This window comes from Lepidochelys kempii, chromosome 4 (assembly GCF_965140285.1).
Source record: "Lepidochelys kempii isolate rLepKem1 chromosome 4, rLepKem1.hap1, whole genome shotgun sequence".
NCBI lineage: Eukaryota > Metazoa > Chordata > Testudines > Cheloniidae > Lepidochelys > Lepidochelys kempii.
In genome coordinates, this window is record NC_136383.1 from 117,047,266 (window position 1) to 117,068,175 (window position 20,910).

At 39.1% G+C, this 20,910-nt stretch overlaps 1 protein-coding gene across 5 annotated transcripts in view; it reads left to right on the forward strand.

The window, feature by feature from the left end:
• Window positions 1–19,863, forward strand: part of WFS1 (wolframin ER transmembrane glycoprotein) — a 52,080-nt gene extending 32,217 nt beyond the window's left edge. For all 5 annotated transcript variants that reach the window (XM_073342555.2, XM_073342559.2, XM_073342557.2 and 2 more), the window contains 6 exons: window positions 55–137; window positions 5,715–5,859; window positions 6,713–6,883; window positions 7,956–8,036; window positions 14,105–14,250; window positions 17,182–19,863. In XM_073342555.2, coding sequence (XP_073198656.2) covers window positions 55–137; window positions 5,715–5,859; window positions 6,713–6,883; window positions 7,956–8,036; window positions 14,105–14,250; window positions 17,182–18,993 — 2,438 coding nt within the window. In that variant the 3' untranslated portion in view covers window positions 18,994–19,863. The remainder of the gene's footprint in view (window positions 1–54; window positions 138–5,714; window positions 5,860–6,712; window positions 6,884–7,955; window positions 8,037–14,104; window positions 14,251–17,181) is intronic.
• Window positions 19,864–20,910: the final 1,047 nt, after the last annotated feature.

A 20,910-nucleotide genomic window follows, 5' to 3' on the forward strand; every position in this document is an offset into this window, starting at 1 on the left:
GAAAATCATTGAATATTGCTAATAAATCAGTTTTCTTCTTGGGTTGCTTTGTAGAAGCCATGAAAGAGGAACCTGAAGTACTTTTTGAGGATCTGCTTGAAAAGGCCAAAGCTGGAGAACCAAAAGCCCAGACGGAGGTAATTTTATACATTGTCACTACTTTTTTTTTATACTCTTTAGAGGCCATTTATTGACTATGAATAGATAAAATAAATGTTTGTTAGCTCTTTCTGAAATCATATCTGTAGAGAGCACTGGAAAGAGCTTTGAACATCTCTGAACATTGGCGAAACTTCATCGAGCATTGTTGTGGTTTAAATTCAGAAAACGTTACCACACACTTCCAACTCTTGTGGGGTTATTATCTCTTCCAAAAACTGTTCAGTTGAACTACATCCTTTGTTAGAATTTTAAGTTGTTCAAAGTGAGAGATGCCAAATAGCTTCTTGGCCTGGAGGAATGTTCCTTCCTTAGGAAGGATATCCGATTTCCCAAGTTCCAGTCCAGTACCAGCCTTTGGGGTAGATGTGAAAGTTAATTATAGATTGTAAGCATCTAGGGGCCGGGAATGTCATTTGTTTTTTGTCCAGTGTCTAATACAATGAGAGAAGAGGGAAGTGTCCATATAGTGACTGTTGGATACTGTTTTGATTTTAATTTGTTACCATTGGAACAAAATGCAAACCTCATTCAGCACTAAGGCTCCTAGGCACTACGACTATACAAAAAATGAATAATACTAGAGTAATGTAACTGAGTTGTTGCAAGGTTTCCAAATGACTCAACAGCACCAACCTTGGGTCATTTGAAAATGTACAAAGTATGTTTCCTGGTATGGTGGATTAGTAAGGGCATTCATGTACACAGGGTTGAGATCTTTCTATAACTTTCCTCATCTATGCTGAATAAATGCATTTAAAAAACCCTCTAGGTACTAGCTACCATTTGGCTGTTCAGTGGCCTACGAGAATTGAGTTGATCTTAATTCTGTCCCTGAAGAAATTTGTTAGCAGTTTTAGGGCTTTTCTATACTAAAAAAATACATCGGTTTCATTAGATCAGGTTAAAATTCTAACTAAACCGGAACAAGCACCTAATGGAGTTGCACTTAAACTAGTTTAATCCTCACTTTAAATCACTTCAGCTAAACTTGTTAAATTACTGACTTTAATTAAATCAGTAGAAACATATACATGGTCAAACAGATGGGCTAATTTAGTATAGACAAGGCCTGAACGACACTGAGACTGTACTGTCATCTCACCCTCACAAATGGCCCTTCTAAGCTGAGAAGTAATGACATTTGAGAAAATTGGAGATGGGGGTCAGGAGTGAGAATATCTGAGTGCTGCTGCACTGTGGGAGATATCCCAACAGAATAGTAAAAAATAATAATAATAATAGTAATAAATAAATAATCTCTAGAACTGGTGCAAACATCCTGCACACTTCACCCATGTTCTTCAGCCCTGGTATTTGAGGGCAGCCTCAAGAAGGGAGCAGTCTGAAGAGTTCCTGGCCTTTAAAACAGCCAAACACCTTTGTGGGTAATGGTATTTTGAACTTGGAGGATCCTTGCCACCAGAACCCTCAATTTGGTTCCAATTCCAGCAAAGAACAAAAACCTGTAATTTCTAGTTGATTAAGAAATATGTAAGCTAAAATGGTAGAACAAAGCTTGTGGAGACACAGAGAAAACTAACGTGTGTTGATGATTTGTCCATTTTGGCTGACAGCAAAGAGGAATTGGTAAATATGGTATCAGAGTAGACGTTGGTTTGAAGATTATGATTTGAAGGTGAACCCAAAGAAAACTGAAATTATGCATGTAGGCAAGATGGAAGAAGAGACGCTGTTAACTGAAGTTTTAGGAGAGAAGCTGAATCAGAAGAATTTTTGTACTTGAGAACTATACAGTGCCATCCCGAAGAGATCTTGAAAACTGAAAAGAACCCAATGTCCGGGGTGACAGTGAAAAAGGTGGTAGGAGTATTGTAGGACCAGCAATTAAGTAACAAACTGAAAGCAAAATTGTATCTTGTGTGTGTTTATCCCTGCCTGCTGTTTGATTTGGAAACAGTAGGTCTTATGGAGATGGGGGAAAAAAGAAGACAACAGAACAAGAGAACAAGAGAACAGTAGTAGAAAGTAATATATTGAGGAGAATGGCAGGCAAGCAGAGGGTAGACAGTGCACATGGAAGAAATTAGAGGCAATATAAACTTGGGACTCCTAGTAATAGGCTGGACATGTTATAAAAATGGGAGAAGAACAAACATTAAAGAAAGCGTGGGAGGAGGAGGACAGCAAGAAAGGATATATTAGACTGACTTTGGAGAGACTTTAAGGGAAATTTGAAGAGAGAAGACTGGAACTCCAAGACAGGACACGCGGGTTTGGAAGGAGTGATAGAGTCATGGGCACTGCTGACCCTGTGTAAACGGGAAAAGGGATCGTGAAGTGTAAGAAATATATAAACAGAACCCTTGGGTTACTGCTGGAAAGTCCTTCTCTGTTTTCGTCTATAAAATCAAAACCTGTTTAAATAACAGTAAGCCACAGTCCCGGTTAATGATATTCTGGACTAATAAATTGGCTATTATCTGAGGAGTTTATTAACCTAGAATATGGTCTTTGCATTCTTGTCAGGAAGACTTTACTGTTGCACTGCAGCTTTAAACATTTTTAAATGAAAGTTGAGCAATAACAAGCAAAATGGGCTGTCAAAACACGGAGAAGATAATTGGTTTAAAAAAACCCCAAACCTGACATCTCTCTACCCTTCCTGGTTCACTCCACCCTTATACCCCCTCCTCTGATGCCTACGTGTCAATAAGGCTCTTGTCTTAAAGATCACAGTATGTTTTCAGGTTTAATTATGTTCATCTCAAAATAAACAAAAAATCAGTTAGGAACCTGGAGCCCTACTGTCCTGTGGAGAGGGACAAGAGGAAGGAGGAAAACAAGACTTAAAAAAAAAATCTTGTTTAAAATATTTAAATAGATTTTTCTCTTGGCAGTTTGATAGCCAAGAGTGTGTCCATTGTGAGGGTGGGGCAGGGTGAGGAGTGTGCATCTTCAGCAGAAGTGAGTGAAAAGCTGAGGTAGTGATATTTGTAGCTTGCTTACAGCCTAAAAAATTGACTAGAGAAAAAATCACTCAAAATTCATGAACTTGGACAAATCACTGTAAGTATTATACTGAAATAATCCTGCACTCTGTCTCTCTCAGACTCTGTTCCAGGAATTTGCGTACAGTACTTTTATGGAAAAATAACTGTACAGAATTATGCAGATGAGACACCCACAATCCGAACTGCATAATGGAGAAGAGGCAGTGATGTGTCTGTTACTGTACAGGGTCTCTGCACTCTTGACTGGTTGTGACCACTCTGTTTTAGTTAGCAGAGCACAGCAGTATGAGGGAGTGTGTGCTCATGTTATAGGAGTAACCTGAAGATGTACACTGTTAATTTGGTTCTAAGTACCTCTTTCTTCCTCCCAGTTTTAGCTCACGATCTAAACAAAGAGCATCCTCAAGTTAACATTAAAACTACCTGACAAGCTGGAATGAGCAGGAATGGATATTCTATAATCAGCTCAAGTCAAAAGGGTTCTAGCCATTTTACATTTTGGTAACTTTAAAATGAAAACATTTGTGCAAAAGTTTTATCACAAATCTCATTTTAAAGCCACTGTTGCACAATACTCATTCAGAAAGGGCAGATCACAGCCTAGCATACTGCATCTATCAGTGCAGTTTCATGGAAAGGCTAGGTATAGGTTGGTCTGGTTTTCTATTAATTAAAAAAAAACCCACTAATTCCAAGAGTTTATGTATCTTTAGAACCAAAATAAAGGTAAAATGTTCTCTTCAAAAGGTAGCTACTTACAGATGCTGCTACTGTACCTAACACAGAAAGCTCTGTCACAAAACCCAAGTCTTGGGCTGTGGTTCCTTGTGCAATAGTCATTCTTATGGCTGATTCCATGATTTGTGTTGGCAGATATCAGTTTCTGGGACTATGGGATATGTGTAGAAGAGCTGTATTAAGTGTTGCTGTTTTGGGATTTAGTCAAAAACGTGGTGGCTATAACTATAAACACACTGTAGGAATAGCTGTTCTTGGCACAGGTTTTATTGCCACATAATTTGTTCAAAGCAATAACTTCCATATAAATCTTGCTAACATTGTCTGCGGTGTTGACAAATTGTCAGTGATGGTACTTGTACCTAAGCTACGTTCTTGACTTTCTGCCATTTACTGTTCTTTCATCTGTTCCTGCATCAATGTGCTTTTCCATTTCATTGAGTTGAGGTATGCCAGGGTAGTAATTGTACACTGTCAGTTTGGTTTACTTGGTCTGAGTTCTCTTGCCTATTTGCATTTTTTTCTGGTAGCTTCAATTCTATGAAGTGTACATTTAATCCCAAAGGCCCTAATCCTGCAACTGGATTTGTGTGGATTGGTCGTGTAAGAATCCACCTGTGTGCGTCCAACCTGAGAATTGGGTCCCAAGTCAGACCTGCTAACCTTCCAAGAGAAGTTCAGGTTTTTTATAAGGTGGGGATGTTTAGTGCTGCAGAATCATTCAAAAGGATAATTAACAATTCAGTTCTACAGCATAGATTCACTATTTTGGGGTTCATAATGGTATGATACTCTAGGGGGTCGCGTTATTTTCCTTTCATGTGTAACCATCATCGTGATGATTTCCCCAGGCACTCAGCTGTCATGATGGTGGGTACGCCAAATTTGAGCAAGTGGCACTGCAACCACATAAGCCAGGTCACAACTCCGCTCACAGAGTCCAGTCAGCGGAGCGGACATGCGGTGCAACCCCGGAGGTTGCAATGCCCAGACTGGAGAGCCAAGCCCAGCCAGCCACACAGCATAGGAGCTGCCGCTATGAGAACCTGACCGAAACCACCCCAGAGCCTTCACCCCCAAATTATGTACCGGATCACGACAGGCTGTAAATATTTTCAAATGCGTCCTGACTCCGAAAAGGTTGAGAACCACCATATCAAGGCCCTCTACAGAGATTACTTCATCTAAATTCCTGTCCATCTCTGATACCTTGCTATGGCACTTCATTTTGCATTTTTAAAGTTGATCTAGCAGTACTGTATAAAAAGGAGTACTTGTGGCACCTTAGAGACTAACAAATTTATTTGAGCATAAGCCTTCGTGAGCTACAGCTCACTTCATTGGATCACTTCATGCATCCGATGAAGTGAGCTGTAGCTCACGAAGGCTTATGCTCAAATAAATTTGTTAGTCTCTAAGGTGTCACAAGTACTCCTTTTCTTTTTGCGAATACAGACTAACACAGTACAGTAACACAGGCTGCTACTCTGAAATCTGTATAAAAATGAATTCGCTTAGCATCTGCTCTTTCTGTCTAGCATTACTAGCGTTCACTGCTGCATTTAGTCATGTACTACCTAATGTTAACTCCTTTGTTGACTTCATCAAATGTGCCAGAAATCAGTCATTGCTTCTGCTTGCATCTTGTTCTGGAAGTTGATCTTGTTCTGGAAGTTGATCTCCAGCCAGTTTGCTGAGGACAACTTACAGCTGTGTGCCTCAGTGTTGGAGTCAGCTTATTTGACCTTCTTTTTCACAGATAAAGCCTTCACTCGCTGAGATAAAGAGAACAGAAGGTATTTAAATAGCTAAGGAATTTTGTTTGTTCGCCATTCTTTCTAGATGGGAAAACACTACCTGAAATTAGCAGAAGATCAGGATGAAGAACTCAACAACTGTAGTGCTGTTGACTGGCTGATTCTTGCTGCTAAGCAGGGTCGAAGGGAAGCTGTCAAGCTGTTGCGGAGATGCTTAGCAGACAGAAGAGGTATGGGTTCTTTAGGAGCTTTAACTCTTATATTTTTAGTCTATTTTAGCTACAAATAATCCTCCATTAAAATATTGGAGAGACAGGTTAAAATATACTTTAAAATCTGGGTATATTTGGAGCAAAATTACTTGAACAGCTGCTGATCGAATGTTAGAGTAGTTTAATTAAAAGGACAACATAGGACTTTTCATATAGAAGTATCTGTGTCAATCATGTACTTGAATTCCTTCATTAGATTCTTATTTCTTACCAAAACTCACTGAAACTCTTTATCCTTGCCTTTAAGGTTAATTTCACACTCCACCTACATATCTGCTGTTTTTCTCTTCTCCTGTCCCTCTCATTCTCCCTTTATTCTTCTCAATCCTCTTGCCTAATTGGTTCCCTGTATCATATTCTCCCATTTCAAGATTCACGCCTTCCTTCATCCCACTTCCTACGCTTGGAATAGTCTTCCTCATGTCTGCCAAGTATCTGATCTCTTCTTGAAACCCACTTCTTTACATAATACTTCCTCATCACCAGTGCTCTATCCATGTCATCTTTTACCTGTACTGTTGTCCTTGTGTCTTGTCTCCAGGCAAGATTACAAAGTCTTTGTGGCAGGGAACATATCTTATGCAATCCGTAAAGTGCACTGTACATTTTAAGATATGTATAATATTTGTTGGTAAGCCCTGGACACAGAACAATATAGGAAAAAATTAGTTAACTTGAGAAGATGACGTGTGAATCAACTTGTCCAAAAACTTAGAACTAAAGTGAAAAAAAAATAACAAATTGTGGACATGTCCATCACTTCTTCCTGAAATGTGGGATGATAATATCTAATACACTTTCTTTTCTTGAGGCATTACTTCTGAGAATGAGCAAGAAGTGAAGAAATTATCATCTGAGACTGATCTGGAGAGAGCTGTGAGAAAAGCTGCCTTAGTGATGTATTGGAAATTAAATCCAAAGAAGAAGAAGCAGTTAGCAGTTTCTGAACTGCTGGAGAATGTTGGGCAAGTTAACAATGAAGGTAGGTATCTAGTACCCCAGAAAAGAAACTGATCCTGTCTAAAACACAAAATTAAAAGCAGAACACAACTTTAAAACCTAAATGACTATATATAAAAATAAAATAAATAAGTGTGTAACCCATTCATGGAAAAATAGTTGTGATAATGACCTTTTATCAGCTGCTCACTCTAACTCTTTAAAGCTGATTCATATGCTGTCAGGAGTTTTGCTTATGCATGGTGACTCACTTAAGTACCAATGAGAACCACCAAAGATTAGAAATGACTAACTTTTTAATCAAAACTCAGTGTTTTTGAAAAAAGATGCTCTTATTTACTTTAATTTTATCAGTAACATAGCACTCTGAGTATCTTGCCAGATATTTGAAGTTACTAACTTAAAAATGCATCACAAAGTAAGCATATACTAATGATCTAAACCAGTGGTTCTCAAACTTTTATGCTGGTGACCCCTTTCACACAGCAAGCCTCTGAGTGCGCCTCCCTCCAATAAAGTAAAACCACTTTTTTTATATATTTAACACCATTATAAATGCCGGAGGCAAAGTGGGGCTTGCGGCAGAGGCTGACAGCTCACAACCCCCCATGTGTTAACCTTGCGACCCCCTGAGGGGTCCCGACTCCCAGTTTGAGAACTCCTGATCTAAACACTATTCCTCTTTTTAACACTGTAGCTGAAAATCAAAATGTACTATTACGGCCACTTTCTCTACTTTCAAAAAGTACATGATGAAATGAGTTCTGTTTTTAGTATAAGCTTTGTATTGCCACTCAATCTATGCAGTTCTTTCAAGGAATTCAGCAGATTCTCACTCAGTGTCCTGTTGTTGCAAATGGGTGGTAGACCCTAAGGATCACAGCTGCTTTGGAGGCAGCTTTGCTTGTCCCTAAGTAGAGCCTTCTTAGAGGATGTCTGCCACAGTAGGACTTGGTAGCATATGCCCTTGTGTAAACTTTTATCTCATTGGTTTGCGGTGCTGCTGTCTTCTATATTTTTGCTACTTTAGCTCATGACATTTGTTGTCGGTTGTTCGCTTAATGACTACGTTGTGAACTTCTGTTATTGAGCAGATGGTGAAAAACAACCTGGCCCAGTTCCAAAGTCTGTACAGAAGCAAAGAAGAATGCTGGAACGATTAGTAAGCAGTGAATGTAAGTGCACACATCCTGTTTGAAATGTAATGACCATGATTTAATTTTGCTTTGTTTTGCTAAATAATTTTGCACCAGCTGTAAGTTTTTTCTCAACTACAGTGTGTTAACCTAATACGTTTTTATCTTCTGATTACACAGCATTTAAGCTTAGCATCTAATGTGCACAGCTCTTTAGCCTCTGTTACCTTGCTGTAACTGTTAAACCACACCCCCTCACTGTGGATTTCTCTCTAATATTTGTCTCCTACATAAATACTTGATTTAAACAGACCTTCCGTATCCCACAAGCCCCCTAAAAGCTGTCCTTGTGATTAGCTGTCTTCACCTATCACTCATGAGACCCAGGCTTAAATTTAAGGAAGAAACGTCTCTTCTTATGGCCAAGTAAGATACAGTTTTCCTGGCATCTAAAGGGCACGCCATCCAGCCCTCCCCAGCCGAGAGAGGTCACAGTGCTATTCGGCTCTGAAAAGGGAGGAGCAGCTACTGAAGACACATCAAAATTATTGCTATCTTGGCCCTTGCTGAGGAGGGAGAGCCTCATTGACTTTTTAACTGGTAAAAATGCTACTGCTGAAAGTAAGCTGTATCTTCTATAGGTTAAAAAGTTCTGTCTTTGCTCTTATGACACCTGTACAAGAAAACTAACAGGTTTTAAAATAAAGATAAGCTTAAGCTTTAAAATTCTGATCTGGGGCATGAAGATTCCAAATTGTTGGGAAGGACTGGACTCCTAACTAGTTCTCAAAATCAGGACTACTACTTGCTTAGTAGGTGAGATAGAAAGGTAGATAAAAATGATTGATGTAGAGAGAGGTGCTCTGTTTACCTTCCATGCAGTACAGGAACAAAGAGATACCTGACTGTGAGCAGCAAATTTTAAAACTGATGAAAGGAAATACCCTCCTCACTCTCATCCATTTATCCCCACAAAGCATTAAGCTGTGATACTTGCCACCACATGATTATTGAGGATGGGGCATCATAGGATTGAAAAAAGGATTAAACATTTCAGATGGGAAATAAAAATTCCACTAGCTAGGATTTAAAAACAAAACACATTTATAAGGGATATCAACCTTCCTCCTTCAGGATGCAAGTCAACAGTCCACTGCTTGGTGTTAAAAAGATAATCCCCTCCCGGGCATGTAGGTATGTTAATGCATAATTATGAATTATGTGGTTTACCTCTTCCTCTGAAGCTTCTGATATGGGGACTGTCAAAGAGGATACCAGACTACATGGAGTATTGGTATTGATCCAGCATGTCAATCCTGTATTCCAACCATTGATCTGCAGCTGCTAATCTTCATATATATCACCTATTTTTTTGAAAAAGGAAAACATGAAACGATAGGAGGATTTAAAGACTGAAAACTAAGATGGCGAAGGAACATAGTGACAAACAATGCATATTGTACAGAGAGCAGTGTAGTTAAACCTAAACTTCGGTTAAGGCCATGTATAGAACAATTCTAATTCTGTTTTCATGCTACTATATAAAATGTAAAAATTCATATAAAGTCAGTCCCACTCTTCTTTATGGCTGTTTTAGATGTCCTGCAGTTCAAAAACTAGTTCTATATAATACTAAAACTTCCCGAAAATTCAGGTTGAGATTCAGTCAGGGTCACTGTCGTCCTCTCCTTCCATGTAGCCTGTGGCTCATCAGATGTATGTGAGACTGCACTGAAAGTAATGTTCTCAAGACGAACTGGGGCTTTTTGCTGGTTTTACATTAGCTTCTTAAAGGACAATACTCTGGTTAAGGCAAAGGGATGGGAGTCAGGCCTGAATTTTATTCCAGCCTTGACAGACTTTTCATATAGACTTGAGCCACACAGCGCTTAGTGTGACCCAATTTCCACTTCTTGAAAAAAATGTTTAGGGCCAAGACTGCCACATTTTTTTTTTTCCTCTCTCTCCATTGGAAAGCGTTCTGTGGTTTGAGTTCACTGGAGAATCTTCTGCTTTGGCACATATTGGATGATGCTATTGCACATTCCATCCCTTAGCTGCTGATCTTCTGAATCGGTGCTTCTCCTTCATTCTGATAGCAAATAAATGCAAAATAAGCCACTTTGTTCTGAATCCTTCAGCAGCTCATAGTGTTGGGCGGGGGAAGGGGGTCAGTAATTTTCTGAAGGCTTAAATGGCAGATGAAATAATAGGAGGGTAAATGAACCTACATGTAAGTGTAGGCAGAAATTGATGTGCACATTTCTTTTTTTACTGCAAATGGGGGAGGCAGGGAATTTGTCATAACCAAACTGAAGAAAAATCTGAATAATAAAGTGGAACCTACAACATATGCTTTTAACATCAATTGAAGAGAAACTTGGGTGTCAAGTTACTAATGGCGTTTAGAAATGAGAAGTTTTCATCAAACACTTAAAGTAGGAGGTTGGCTGTTCTCTCCTCTCCAGAGATGGAGTTGGCTGTCCGTGCTTGAGCAGAAACAGCTATTACTAGCTAATATTCACTTCCCTGACCCAATCAGTTTCATTTATGCTGTGCATTTTGCCAGAGGCAAGTTTTCTTCTGATTTAATGCATTGCCAACACTTGGAAGCCTGATTTAAGCCTGTTAGCAAAGATTTGAGATGGGGTGAACTCAGTAGGATGACATATAGACAATTATAGGTGACATTGTCTGTCTGTGGACAGTGGCCACAATGCCTGAGAATGTAAATGTCATTGTATTTGATTTAACATGCCAGCCATGTATTACAAACTAAACTCTCCCCATCAGCATATCACAGAAGTGCTGTCAAAGAATTTTTCTCTATTCCAACCCTCTCCTCTTCTTGAAAGCTTCCAGAGAAGGAGATTGCAGGACTTCCCTAGGCAATTTTTTCCATTTCCATTGTCCTTTTTGTTTCTAATTCTACAACTGAGAAGAGTCTATTTTATAAACATCTCCATGTATGTCCTGACAGAACAAGCTGTGTCTGTTCAATGGTCGTTGACCTTATGGAAGTCAGTAGAAAGACTCCCATTGATTTTTGTGGGCTTTGGATCAGACCCTAAATCTGTAAGTGAGTGGCAAGAAAAAGGTGATCTGAGAATAGGGATGAAGAGGAGTAAGGAATAAAACTTAACACATTTCTTGATGATTCCTTGGCATGCACAGTGTGGTGCAAGATTAATTACTTTAAAATATACACTTAAAATATGCAAACAAATCAACATATATCCTTGTGAGACTGAAGATTAAAGTATATGATGCTGCTTTTTTGTTACGTTCCTGTACCTTCTCTTTACACTTAGAGTGCCCAGAATGCTGCTAGTAGGATTTTATGTAGGAATGTTTTAAAATTACAGTAAGACCACAAATCAATACATTAAATCCTGTCCTTCAAAACTCAGTCAATTGTTTCAATTTCCTGTGTGTAACTTGTGCTCAGATAAGAATTAAGCAGACGAGCGTTCGTATCTTTGTCAGCTGACTCTCTAAACTTACTGTGTGGGAGGCTTGTTGTAGGTTTTTGTCATTCAAAAGTCTTTCATATTTGAAGCAATATCAGGTGCTTCAGTGTGTGGGGAAAGTTGGCATTAATTCTTCCTTATAATTGATATCAAACTTGTTTACCATGGAAACTGGCTAATCTACAGTGACTGGGACAAGCTGTAGGAGGCGATTGAGACCATTGTGTACATGATCCTTGTATCCCAGTACTCCTCAGGAGGTTCACAGGGGTTAATCGAGGCCCTCCAACCTCCATTCCATTCATAGGGCTGGAGAGAGTCTCCTTGCCCTCTTGGTGTTGAAGGAGTCAAGTAGCAGCCCATGGCAGCCCCCACTCATTGAACTCCCCTGCAGCAGGGCTTCAGGAAGTTGTAAGGAGCAAATTCCTGAGTTTAAAAATATGAATTTTTGTACTTTATATGACTGGTTATTCTGGCCTCCAATCACCCACTATCCCACACTGCAGCCAGGGCCTCACACGTGCTCTACCCTCAGTGTTCCTCTTCATCCTGCCCCTCCCATGATAACTCTCTTCCTCCATCCTTTTCAGCTTTCCTTTTTTAGAAACTCATTTCCCTCCCCACCATTTCTCAGACCCACTCTCTCACTTTACAGGCTCACACCTGCATGTGCGCTCGCTCTCTCTCGTTTCAAAAAAAGATAACTCATGGTGATGCAATTATGTTACTCTTGTCTTCTCTGTTTCTTTTAGTGCTATCTGAGATTCAAAGCTCTTCATAGCAGGGAACATGCCTAAAGTGTCTGGTGTACTTTGGGTGGACACTTCTTGAAAGAGTAGTAAGGGATTTGTTTCTCAGGGTCTTTAGCCAAAATCCTTCTCCCCACTATTGTATACAGCGGCAGTCTTGTGCCACTTTGTCCCCAACGTGCCTAAATTTAAGTAGTGGCATATGTAGTGTATTTAAATAATTAATTTGTGCTCATCTGTATTTGGAGAATTAGCAAATAATCAAACAGACAAGATGAGAAAATCCTGCTACTACACTATGTAAATCAGCAATGTTCAATTTGGTGTCCGTTCAGTTTAGATCACTTCTAATGATGGTTCATAGCATGCTGATAAATATACTTCAATATATTTGGAAAAAAGTATATAATATCCAGCCTCACATCATATCAAAATTATTAGATAGAGGGAGATTATATGGGGTCGTGTGTGTGAATTATGAGGCATTGCTCATTTTACTGAGTTAATGAGGTTTCCTAGATATTATAGGAATTTACGCAGTGTATTCACCAGAGAACTGACTTCTGACTCAGTGCAGACTTTCAGTTAGACTTTGAGGAGTTCTTTTTCTGTGGCTCTTTGTGTCTTTTTTAACACAGCAGAGCTACTGAACATGTAATTATTTTTACCCCCAAAATGTTAAAAGGGAGGGGAAAGTCATAGTTGTTTCAGATAAATAATAACGTGATCTGAAACCTGATAAAATTGCAGTGCACTAGAATAAGCATACAAATATTTTTGACAGGTGAAAATATCTTTACTGTAGCTTTAATCCTGATGAAACTTGGACACAAAATATGAAATAGATGCAGTCTAATCAAATGCAATATAATGTATTTCATACTGTTCTCAGATAAATATGTTCATTCACTTTATTTCTTCTTTCTTATAATTTGTATATTATAGTAATAAATACTGGTCTGAATATGACCCACTACACTTACAAGATGTATTGTGTCGGGGGTAGCTGTGTTAGTCTGTATCCACAAAAACAACAAGGAGTCTGGTGGCACCTTAAAGACTAAAAGATTTATTTGAGCATAAGCTTTCGTGGGTAAAAAAACCCACTTCAGATGCATGGAGTGAAAATTACAGATGCAGACAAAAATATACTGACACATGAAGAGAAGGGAGTTACCTCGCAAGTGGAGAACCAGTGTTGACAGAACCAATTTGATCAAGGTGGATGAAGTCCACTCCCAATAATAGATGAGGAGGTGTCAATTCCAGGAGAGGCAAAGCTGCTATCTATAACAGATTTGAAAGTAGCTATAATTGAACAAAAAAAACTTCAGAAACAGACTTCAAAGAGAAACAGCAGAACTAAAATTCATTTGCAAATTTAACACCATTAATTTGGGCTTGAATAGGGACTGGGAGTGGCTGGCTCCTTACAAAAGCAGCTTTGCCTCTCCTGGAATTGACACCACCTCATCTATTATTGGGAGTGGTATGCACATCCACCCTGATCGAATTGGCCCTGTCAACACTGGTTCTCCACTTGGGCGGTAACTCCCTTCTCTTCATGTGTCAGTATATTTATGTCTGCATCTGTAATTTTCACTCCGTGCATCTGAAGAAGTGTGGTTTTTACCCACGAAAGCTTATGCTCAAATAAAGATGTATTGTGACCACTTATTACCACCAAAATTAATTTGCTACCTCTGAACAGGTGATAAAATAAACACCTGTTAACAAGAGTTTAATTTCTCCATAATACAGCCACAAAGTTTATTTGAAAATAATTTCCACATCAGTCCTAGAAAGGCTGGTCCATGCTTTGTAATTAATGGGATGCTAGTACTGTAATTTTTGAGCTCTTTTTTTTTATCTTCATTATAACTTGCAGCTAAGAACTATATTGCTTTGGATGATTTTGTTGAAATAACCAAGAAGTATGCAAAGGGAATCATCCCAACTAACCTGTTTGTGCAGGATGATGATGATGATGAATTGGCTGGAAAGAGTCCCGAGGAACTACCACTGCGACTAAAGGTGAAAACTAGTTAAGCACCTATTGTGTGACATATGTATTGAAGGACTCTTAGTTAATTTATTTATGGCCAAAATAGCCTACCTTCGAATGAGCTACCTTCAAAACTTGTATCTAGTCACCAAACAGTATCATTGATGCAACTTGTGTGAGTGTATAGTTGTGTATATATACACATACATTTATGATGTTTTTGTACATATGGCATAAATTTAGAAGGAAGATGTACTGAAAACATAAAAATTGTTCTTGGAAGATGACAATACATCTTTGTACTCACCTTGCAGAAGACAACATGCCTCTCTTTTGCCATATTTTGTATTTAGATGTATATCTGCATTTATTAATTACAGAGACCAGTTGTCAAGGTTCCTCCCCCACTCTGAACTCTAGGGTACAGATGTGGGGACCTGCATGAAAAACCTCCTAAGCTTATCTTTACCAGCTTAGGTCAAAACTTCCCCAATGTACAAAATATTCCACCCTTTGTCCTTGGATTGGCCGCTACCACCACCAAACTAATACTGGTTACTGGGGAAGAGCTGTTTGGACACGTCTTTTCCCCCCACAAAATACTTTCCAAAACCTTGTACCCCACTTCCTGGACAAGGTTTGGTAAAAAGCCTCACCAATTTGCCTAGGTGACTACAGACCCAGACCCTTGGATCTTAAGAACAATGAACAATCCTCCCAACACTTGCACCCCCACTTTCCTGGGAAATGTTGGATAAAAAGCCTCACCGATTTGCATAGGTGACCACAGACCCAAACCCTTGGATCTGAGAACAATGAAAAAGCATTCAGTTTTCTTACAAGAAGACTTTTAATAAAAATAGAAGTAAATAGAAATAAAGAAATCCCCCCTGTAAAATCAGGATGGTAGATACCTTACAGGGTAATTAGATTCAAAACATAGAGAATCCCTCTAGGCAAAACCTTAAGTTACAAAAAAGATACACAGACAGAAATAGTTATTCTATTCAGCACAGTTCTTTTTCTCAGCCATTTAAAGAAATCATAATCTAACACGTACCTAGCTAGATTACTTACTAAAAGTTCTAAGACTCCATTCCTGGTCTATCCCCGGCCAAGACAGAATATAGACAGACACACAGACCCTTTGTTTCTCTCCCTCCTCCCAGCTTTTGAAAGTATCTTGTCTCCTCATTGGTCATTTTGGTCAGGTGCCAGCGAGGTTAGCTTCTTAACCCTTTACAGGTGAGAGGAGCTTTCCCCTGGCCAGGAGGGATTTCAAAGGGGTTTACCCTTCCCTTTATATTTATGACACCAGTAAATAAATGAATGAAGTCTGTAAACTTGCATATACAAATGGGAAAACACAGCAATGGACTAGATGTGTAAGACAGCTCACTTTCTGTTTTGAGGGAATTAAAGGATGAAACTGGCTGGCAGTGGTTTACGCAAACCAATGCTTCACTGTTAAACAGTACAAACAAAATCTAAACAGGAGAACTGAGACACACATGCGTACATGGATCTAAATTTCAAAGTGGCAGCAGTTAGGAAGCATCATGCTGCCATCAGCAAATCAGTTCTTTACTTGTCCTCCTTGGACATTATGTCAAATGTTAAGGGACAAGAAAAGAACTATATCTCCTCTAGTGCTTCCAGGTAAGTGACCTAATGTTCTGAAGATGATGTACTTGGAAGGGACACTTCACCAGTGAAAAACCTTACTCTTAACTTCCTGGGCTTTCTGCCCCAGTTAGTATGAAATATAAATCTCTGTTGAAAGCTTCTTGGCCTTTCCCTTGAAGTACTTGGTATAAAGGCATATGTTTGGCACACCATGGAAACTGAATTTTTTTGTGGTGTTTTGAGGCTGTGAAGCTACACTTGCCAACATTTTTAGTTCAACATTTGCTTGAGATGTGGTCTCTTTCTAGATGGTCCTTTCCATCTGTCCTGCAGAAAGGCATTGTCTTTTCTTACAATAACTCCAGTGTTGTTTGACAAGTCACCCTGCTGGGCAGGTCATCCCCTGCAGGATAAGTGGAATATTAAAGGCTCTTTAATATAATTGATAGTGGGTTAAAGGAATAATCCTAGATCTGTGCATAGGGAGGGAGATGAAATAGTACTAGCTGCTTATAATAATAAAGAGATTGAAAAGGATTAATAGTTTTTGATAGCTGCTTGCTTACATACTTGGGAAGGAAAATTTTGGAAAAATGCAAACTACCTGTAAAGACTTATAGCTTGTCCACATGGCAAGTTACTGCATAGCAAACCACAGTGTGAATCTACTGCTTGGCAAGCACCAGCTTAATGTCCTGTGAGAACACTGCTACAGCACTGTGAAAGTTCTGGAATGTGGCTTTGTGTACAGTTTAGCATGCTTTCACTGGGCTGTAACAATGTCCAAGTGGGACAGTACTGTGCGGCAAGCCAGCATGCCACAGAGTCACACCCTGGCTTGCCTTATAGTAACTTGTCACATGGACAATTGCTTATGGTAAATCTGTATAACAATGCACGGTGTGTGACAGAATCACTGGAGAAGCTGACAGTTACAGCTGAAGGAATGGCACACGATAGTACAGAATTGCAGCCCTGTAGTTCATCTTTATAATACCAATGGGCACTTCAGTAGGAACCTAATTGAGCAGAATGCTAGATTAGGAAGCTTTTTAATAAAAAATGATATAACCTATTGATTATGAGATTTGTGTTCCTTTCCGAAAACTTTTTAGATATCAATATGGGGAGGTAAAGTAATCTGTGCCTCATCTGATGAAGTTAATATAAAAAAATGGTCACAGAGAAAATCCTATTTTGTCGTGCAACACCTCTTGAAATAGAAGTATTTCAAAACAAGCTAGGTTTGACTTATGGCTACTGCTTTAACATGAATATATATACTGTACATGTACAAAAGTGTTGTTAAATAAACTGTTTTCCTTTCTTTTCAGGTTGTAAAATATCCACTTCATGCCATTATGGAAATTAAAGAGTACCTTATAGATATTGCATCTAAGGCAGGAATGCACTGGCTGTCTACTATTATTCCAACACACCACATCAATGCCCTCATCTTCTTCTTCATCATCAGTAATCTGACAATCGATTTTTTTGCCTTCTTTATCCCATTAGTCATCTTCTATCTGTCCTTCATTTCCATGGTGATTTGCACACTGAAAGTCTTTCAAGACAGTAAGGCCTGGGAAAACTTCCGTACCCTGACTGACTTATTGCTTCGTTTCGAGCCAAATCTAGATGTTGAGCAAGCAGAAGTGAACTTTGGGTGGAATCATTTAGAGCCATATGTTTACTTTTTTCTCTCAGTTTTCTTTGTCATTTTTTCCTTCCCTATAGCAAGCAAAGACTTCATACCATGCTCAGAGATGGCTACCATCTCTGTTTTCTTCACAGTGACAAGTTATATGAGTTTAAGCACTTGTGCAGAACCCTACACGCGAAGAGCTTTAATGACTGAGGTGGCTGCTGGCTCCCTCTCCCTATTGCAGATACTACCTATAAATTTGGGCTATTTGAAATTCTTAGGTAAAACCTTCTTTACCCTTCCTATAGGCCATTTCTTCATACTAAATGTGAGCATCCCATGCCTTCTCTTCCTGTACTTGTTCTATCTCTTCTTTAGAATGGCACAACTGCGGAATTTTAAAGGCACCTACTGTTACCTGATTCCCTACATGGTGTGTTTCATGTGGTGTGAATTCTCAGTGGTTATTCTGCAAGAGTCCTCCTGTATTGGTCTCATTCGTGCATCAGTTGGCTATTTTCTGTTTCTCTTTGCACTCCCAGTTCTAATGGTAGGCATTGCACTCATGTGTCTTGTGCATTTCATAAAGTGGTTCATATCTTTGGAGCTCATGAAGATTGTGGTGACTCTTGTGTTGTGTGGTATTCCTTTGTTTTTACGATGGTGGACAAAAACTAACTTCTTCATGGTTGAAATGATGAGATCCCTAACCAGAAGTTCTATTGTTAAACTCATTTTGGTGTGGATTACAGCTGTAGTGTTGTTCTGTTGGTTCTATGTGTACCGATCAGAGGGAATGAAAGTCTACAACTCTACCTTGACATGGAATCAGTATGGCTTCCTCTGTGGACCCCGGTCATGGAAGGAGACTAACATGGCACGCACCCAAATTATATGTAGTCATCTGGAGGGACACAGAGTTACATGGACTGGGCGGTTCAAATATGTCAGGGTTACAGAAATTGACAATAGTGCAGAATCTGCAATAAACATGCTTCCGCTTTTTATTGGTGATTGGATTAGATGTTTGTATGGTGAAACCTACCCTGTGTGTGACCCAAAAAATGTTACCATGGAGGAGGAGGAACTGTGTCGTCTCAAGTATCTGACAAAGCATGACTGTCACATGAAAAAGTTTGATCGATACAAATTCGAAATAACTGTGGGCATGCCTTTCAATGGCAAAAATGGAACTAAAGCTGTAGAGGAGGAGGATATAACGAAAGATATTGTGCTGAAGGCAAGCAACGAGTTTAAGAAAGTGTTGTTGAACTTGAGGCAAGGAAGTATAATTGAATTCAGCACAATTCTGGAGGGTCGTCTTGGCAGTAAGTGGCCTGTCTTTGAACTGAAAGCAATCACTTGCTTAAATTGCATGTCTAAACTTACACCCGCAGGAAGGCATGTGAAAATAGAGCATGACTGGAGAAGCACAGTGCAAAAAGCCATTAAATTTGCTTTTGATTTTTTCTTTTCTCCATTCCTGTCAGTTGCATATTGAGCTCCTATACTGGTTCAATGGTATCTTCAGTGTATACTGCATTAACACTACCAAAGGTTTGGCTTCTTAACAAAACCTGCTGTAACGATGTTCAAAATGTATGCTATTCCAGAGTATTGGTTGAGTTTTTCTGTAGGTGTAAACACTGTACCCAGTCCTTGTATCCCATAGGATTGAGGTTATAAATTCTATTTAAGTATTACTATACATGAATGCACAGAATTGCTGCAGAGTAGATGCATGAACTGTTTTTTATCCAAAATGAACTCTTTTTCTGTGGTACAACACTAGGGTATATTCATCTGCTTGATGTTAAAAGCACTTTACTCGTGAAATATTCACGGCATTGCCCTTATGTACTTTCACATGTAGAATGGATATCTTGTAGATAACCTAAGATGTAATGTTTCTTGTATTTCTTCAGTGGTTTCTAGAGAAGTATTAAGTGTACAACTAGGTTGAATCTGGTGCCGTGTGATTGGTGTGTATAGAACTGAACTTCTTTGCTATTTATTAGATTTAATTTGAACAGGTCTTTTGGTGGTGGACACCACTTCACACACCAGCAAGGTTGCAACAAGAGCTCTAGTTTCCATTTCAGTTTAAGTGTTCTTAAAATGAACATGCTGTTCACTGTAACTGGCTATGATAGCTACAAATGAGACTATCAGTTATAATCCATGATAGCATGTGAATGATGGGCACCAGTTAGTAATTGTGGTGGTACAAGTAATAGGCAAGCCAAATCAATTGAAAAGCACTGTATAAAAAAAATCTACAATGGAGATGAAATAAAATGTCTGGTTAATAATATGTATTGTGCAAATATATGTAAATACAAACTTGAATTAAAATGGGATTCTACACTCATTGCTTATGCTTTGACATTGTGAGTAGTTACTTCCAATCTAATGGTAACAGCTTTAAATTATAAACCATATTACATTTTAGTATTTGGTTTAAAACACAATTCCAGTTTTGGAGTGCTAGAAATTATAATTCATATTATTTCAAGATACAACAGTAAAATCAGAATATTGCAAGCTGTGAACTTCTTTTAGCTAAATGGTCTGAATAATACACTTTCCTTTTCTCTCCACTTTATTCCAATTTGTACAGTTCAGATTATATAGCATGATTATTTCAAGAACATATTGCAGTATTTGACTCTCAGAAAGCCCTCTTCTTGACCCAATCTTTCATTCCTCTATCCTTCCCTTCTTTTAAACATCTACTGCTTGCAAGGCCTATTAACCCAGTCCTTCTCTTCAGAGCACTACCTATCTAGACTCTAAGTTGTTCCAGGCAAAAACATTGTCTTCATACCTGTTTTTAAAGCCCCTATCGTATTGCTGAGGCTGTACAAATAGTAATGGAACTAATGACTTTGATCCATAATTCAGTAAAATTAATGTCACATAACAAAAAAAAAACAACCAAAAACTTTGCCATTGTTTTGGTGTAGTTGGACCCCCTTCTCTCTCCCTATCTTCCTCCCCACCCCCGCAGTCCTGTTCTTTGATGTGGTTACCGTAGTTCCCGTATATTCAACAATCCATGAGTGAGGTCATCCAAAATCATTGTCTTAAAATGTCATGAGACTGGAAAATACTTGGAAGGGGTGGGTGCGGGTTGTTGCATTTGTTGTTTTGAGCTGTGGGAAGCCATCTGCCTCAAAATGCGTGTGAGGCAAAGCTCAACCAAAAAGGCACATGCAAAAATGCAGGCCTCTCTGCTGATATCCTTTTATCCTCTCCTAACCCGTGGAGCAGAGAAACTGCCACTCTGTCCCTCTGCATGCCCTCTCCCCTGCCCTTATCGCTGTTCTGTCTCCTTCCCCTCTCCATCTTCCTCTTTAACATACTCAGACTCCGCCCGTACTCACTCACATTTTCCCTTCATGCTCCCGCTTTCTCC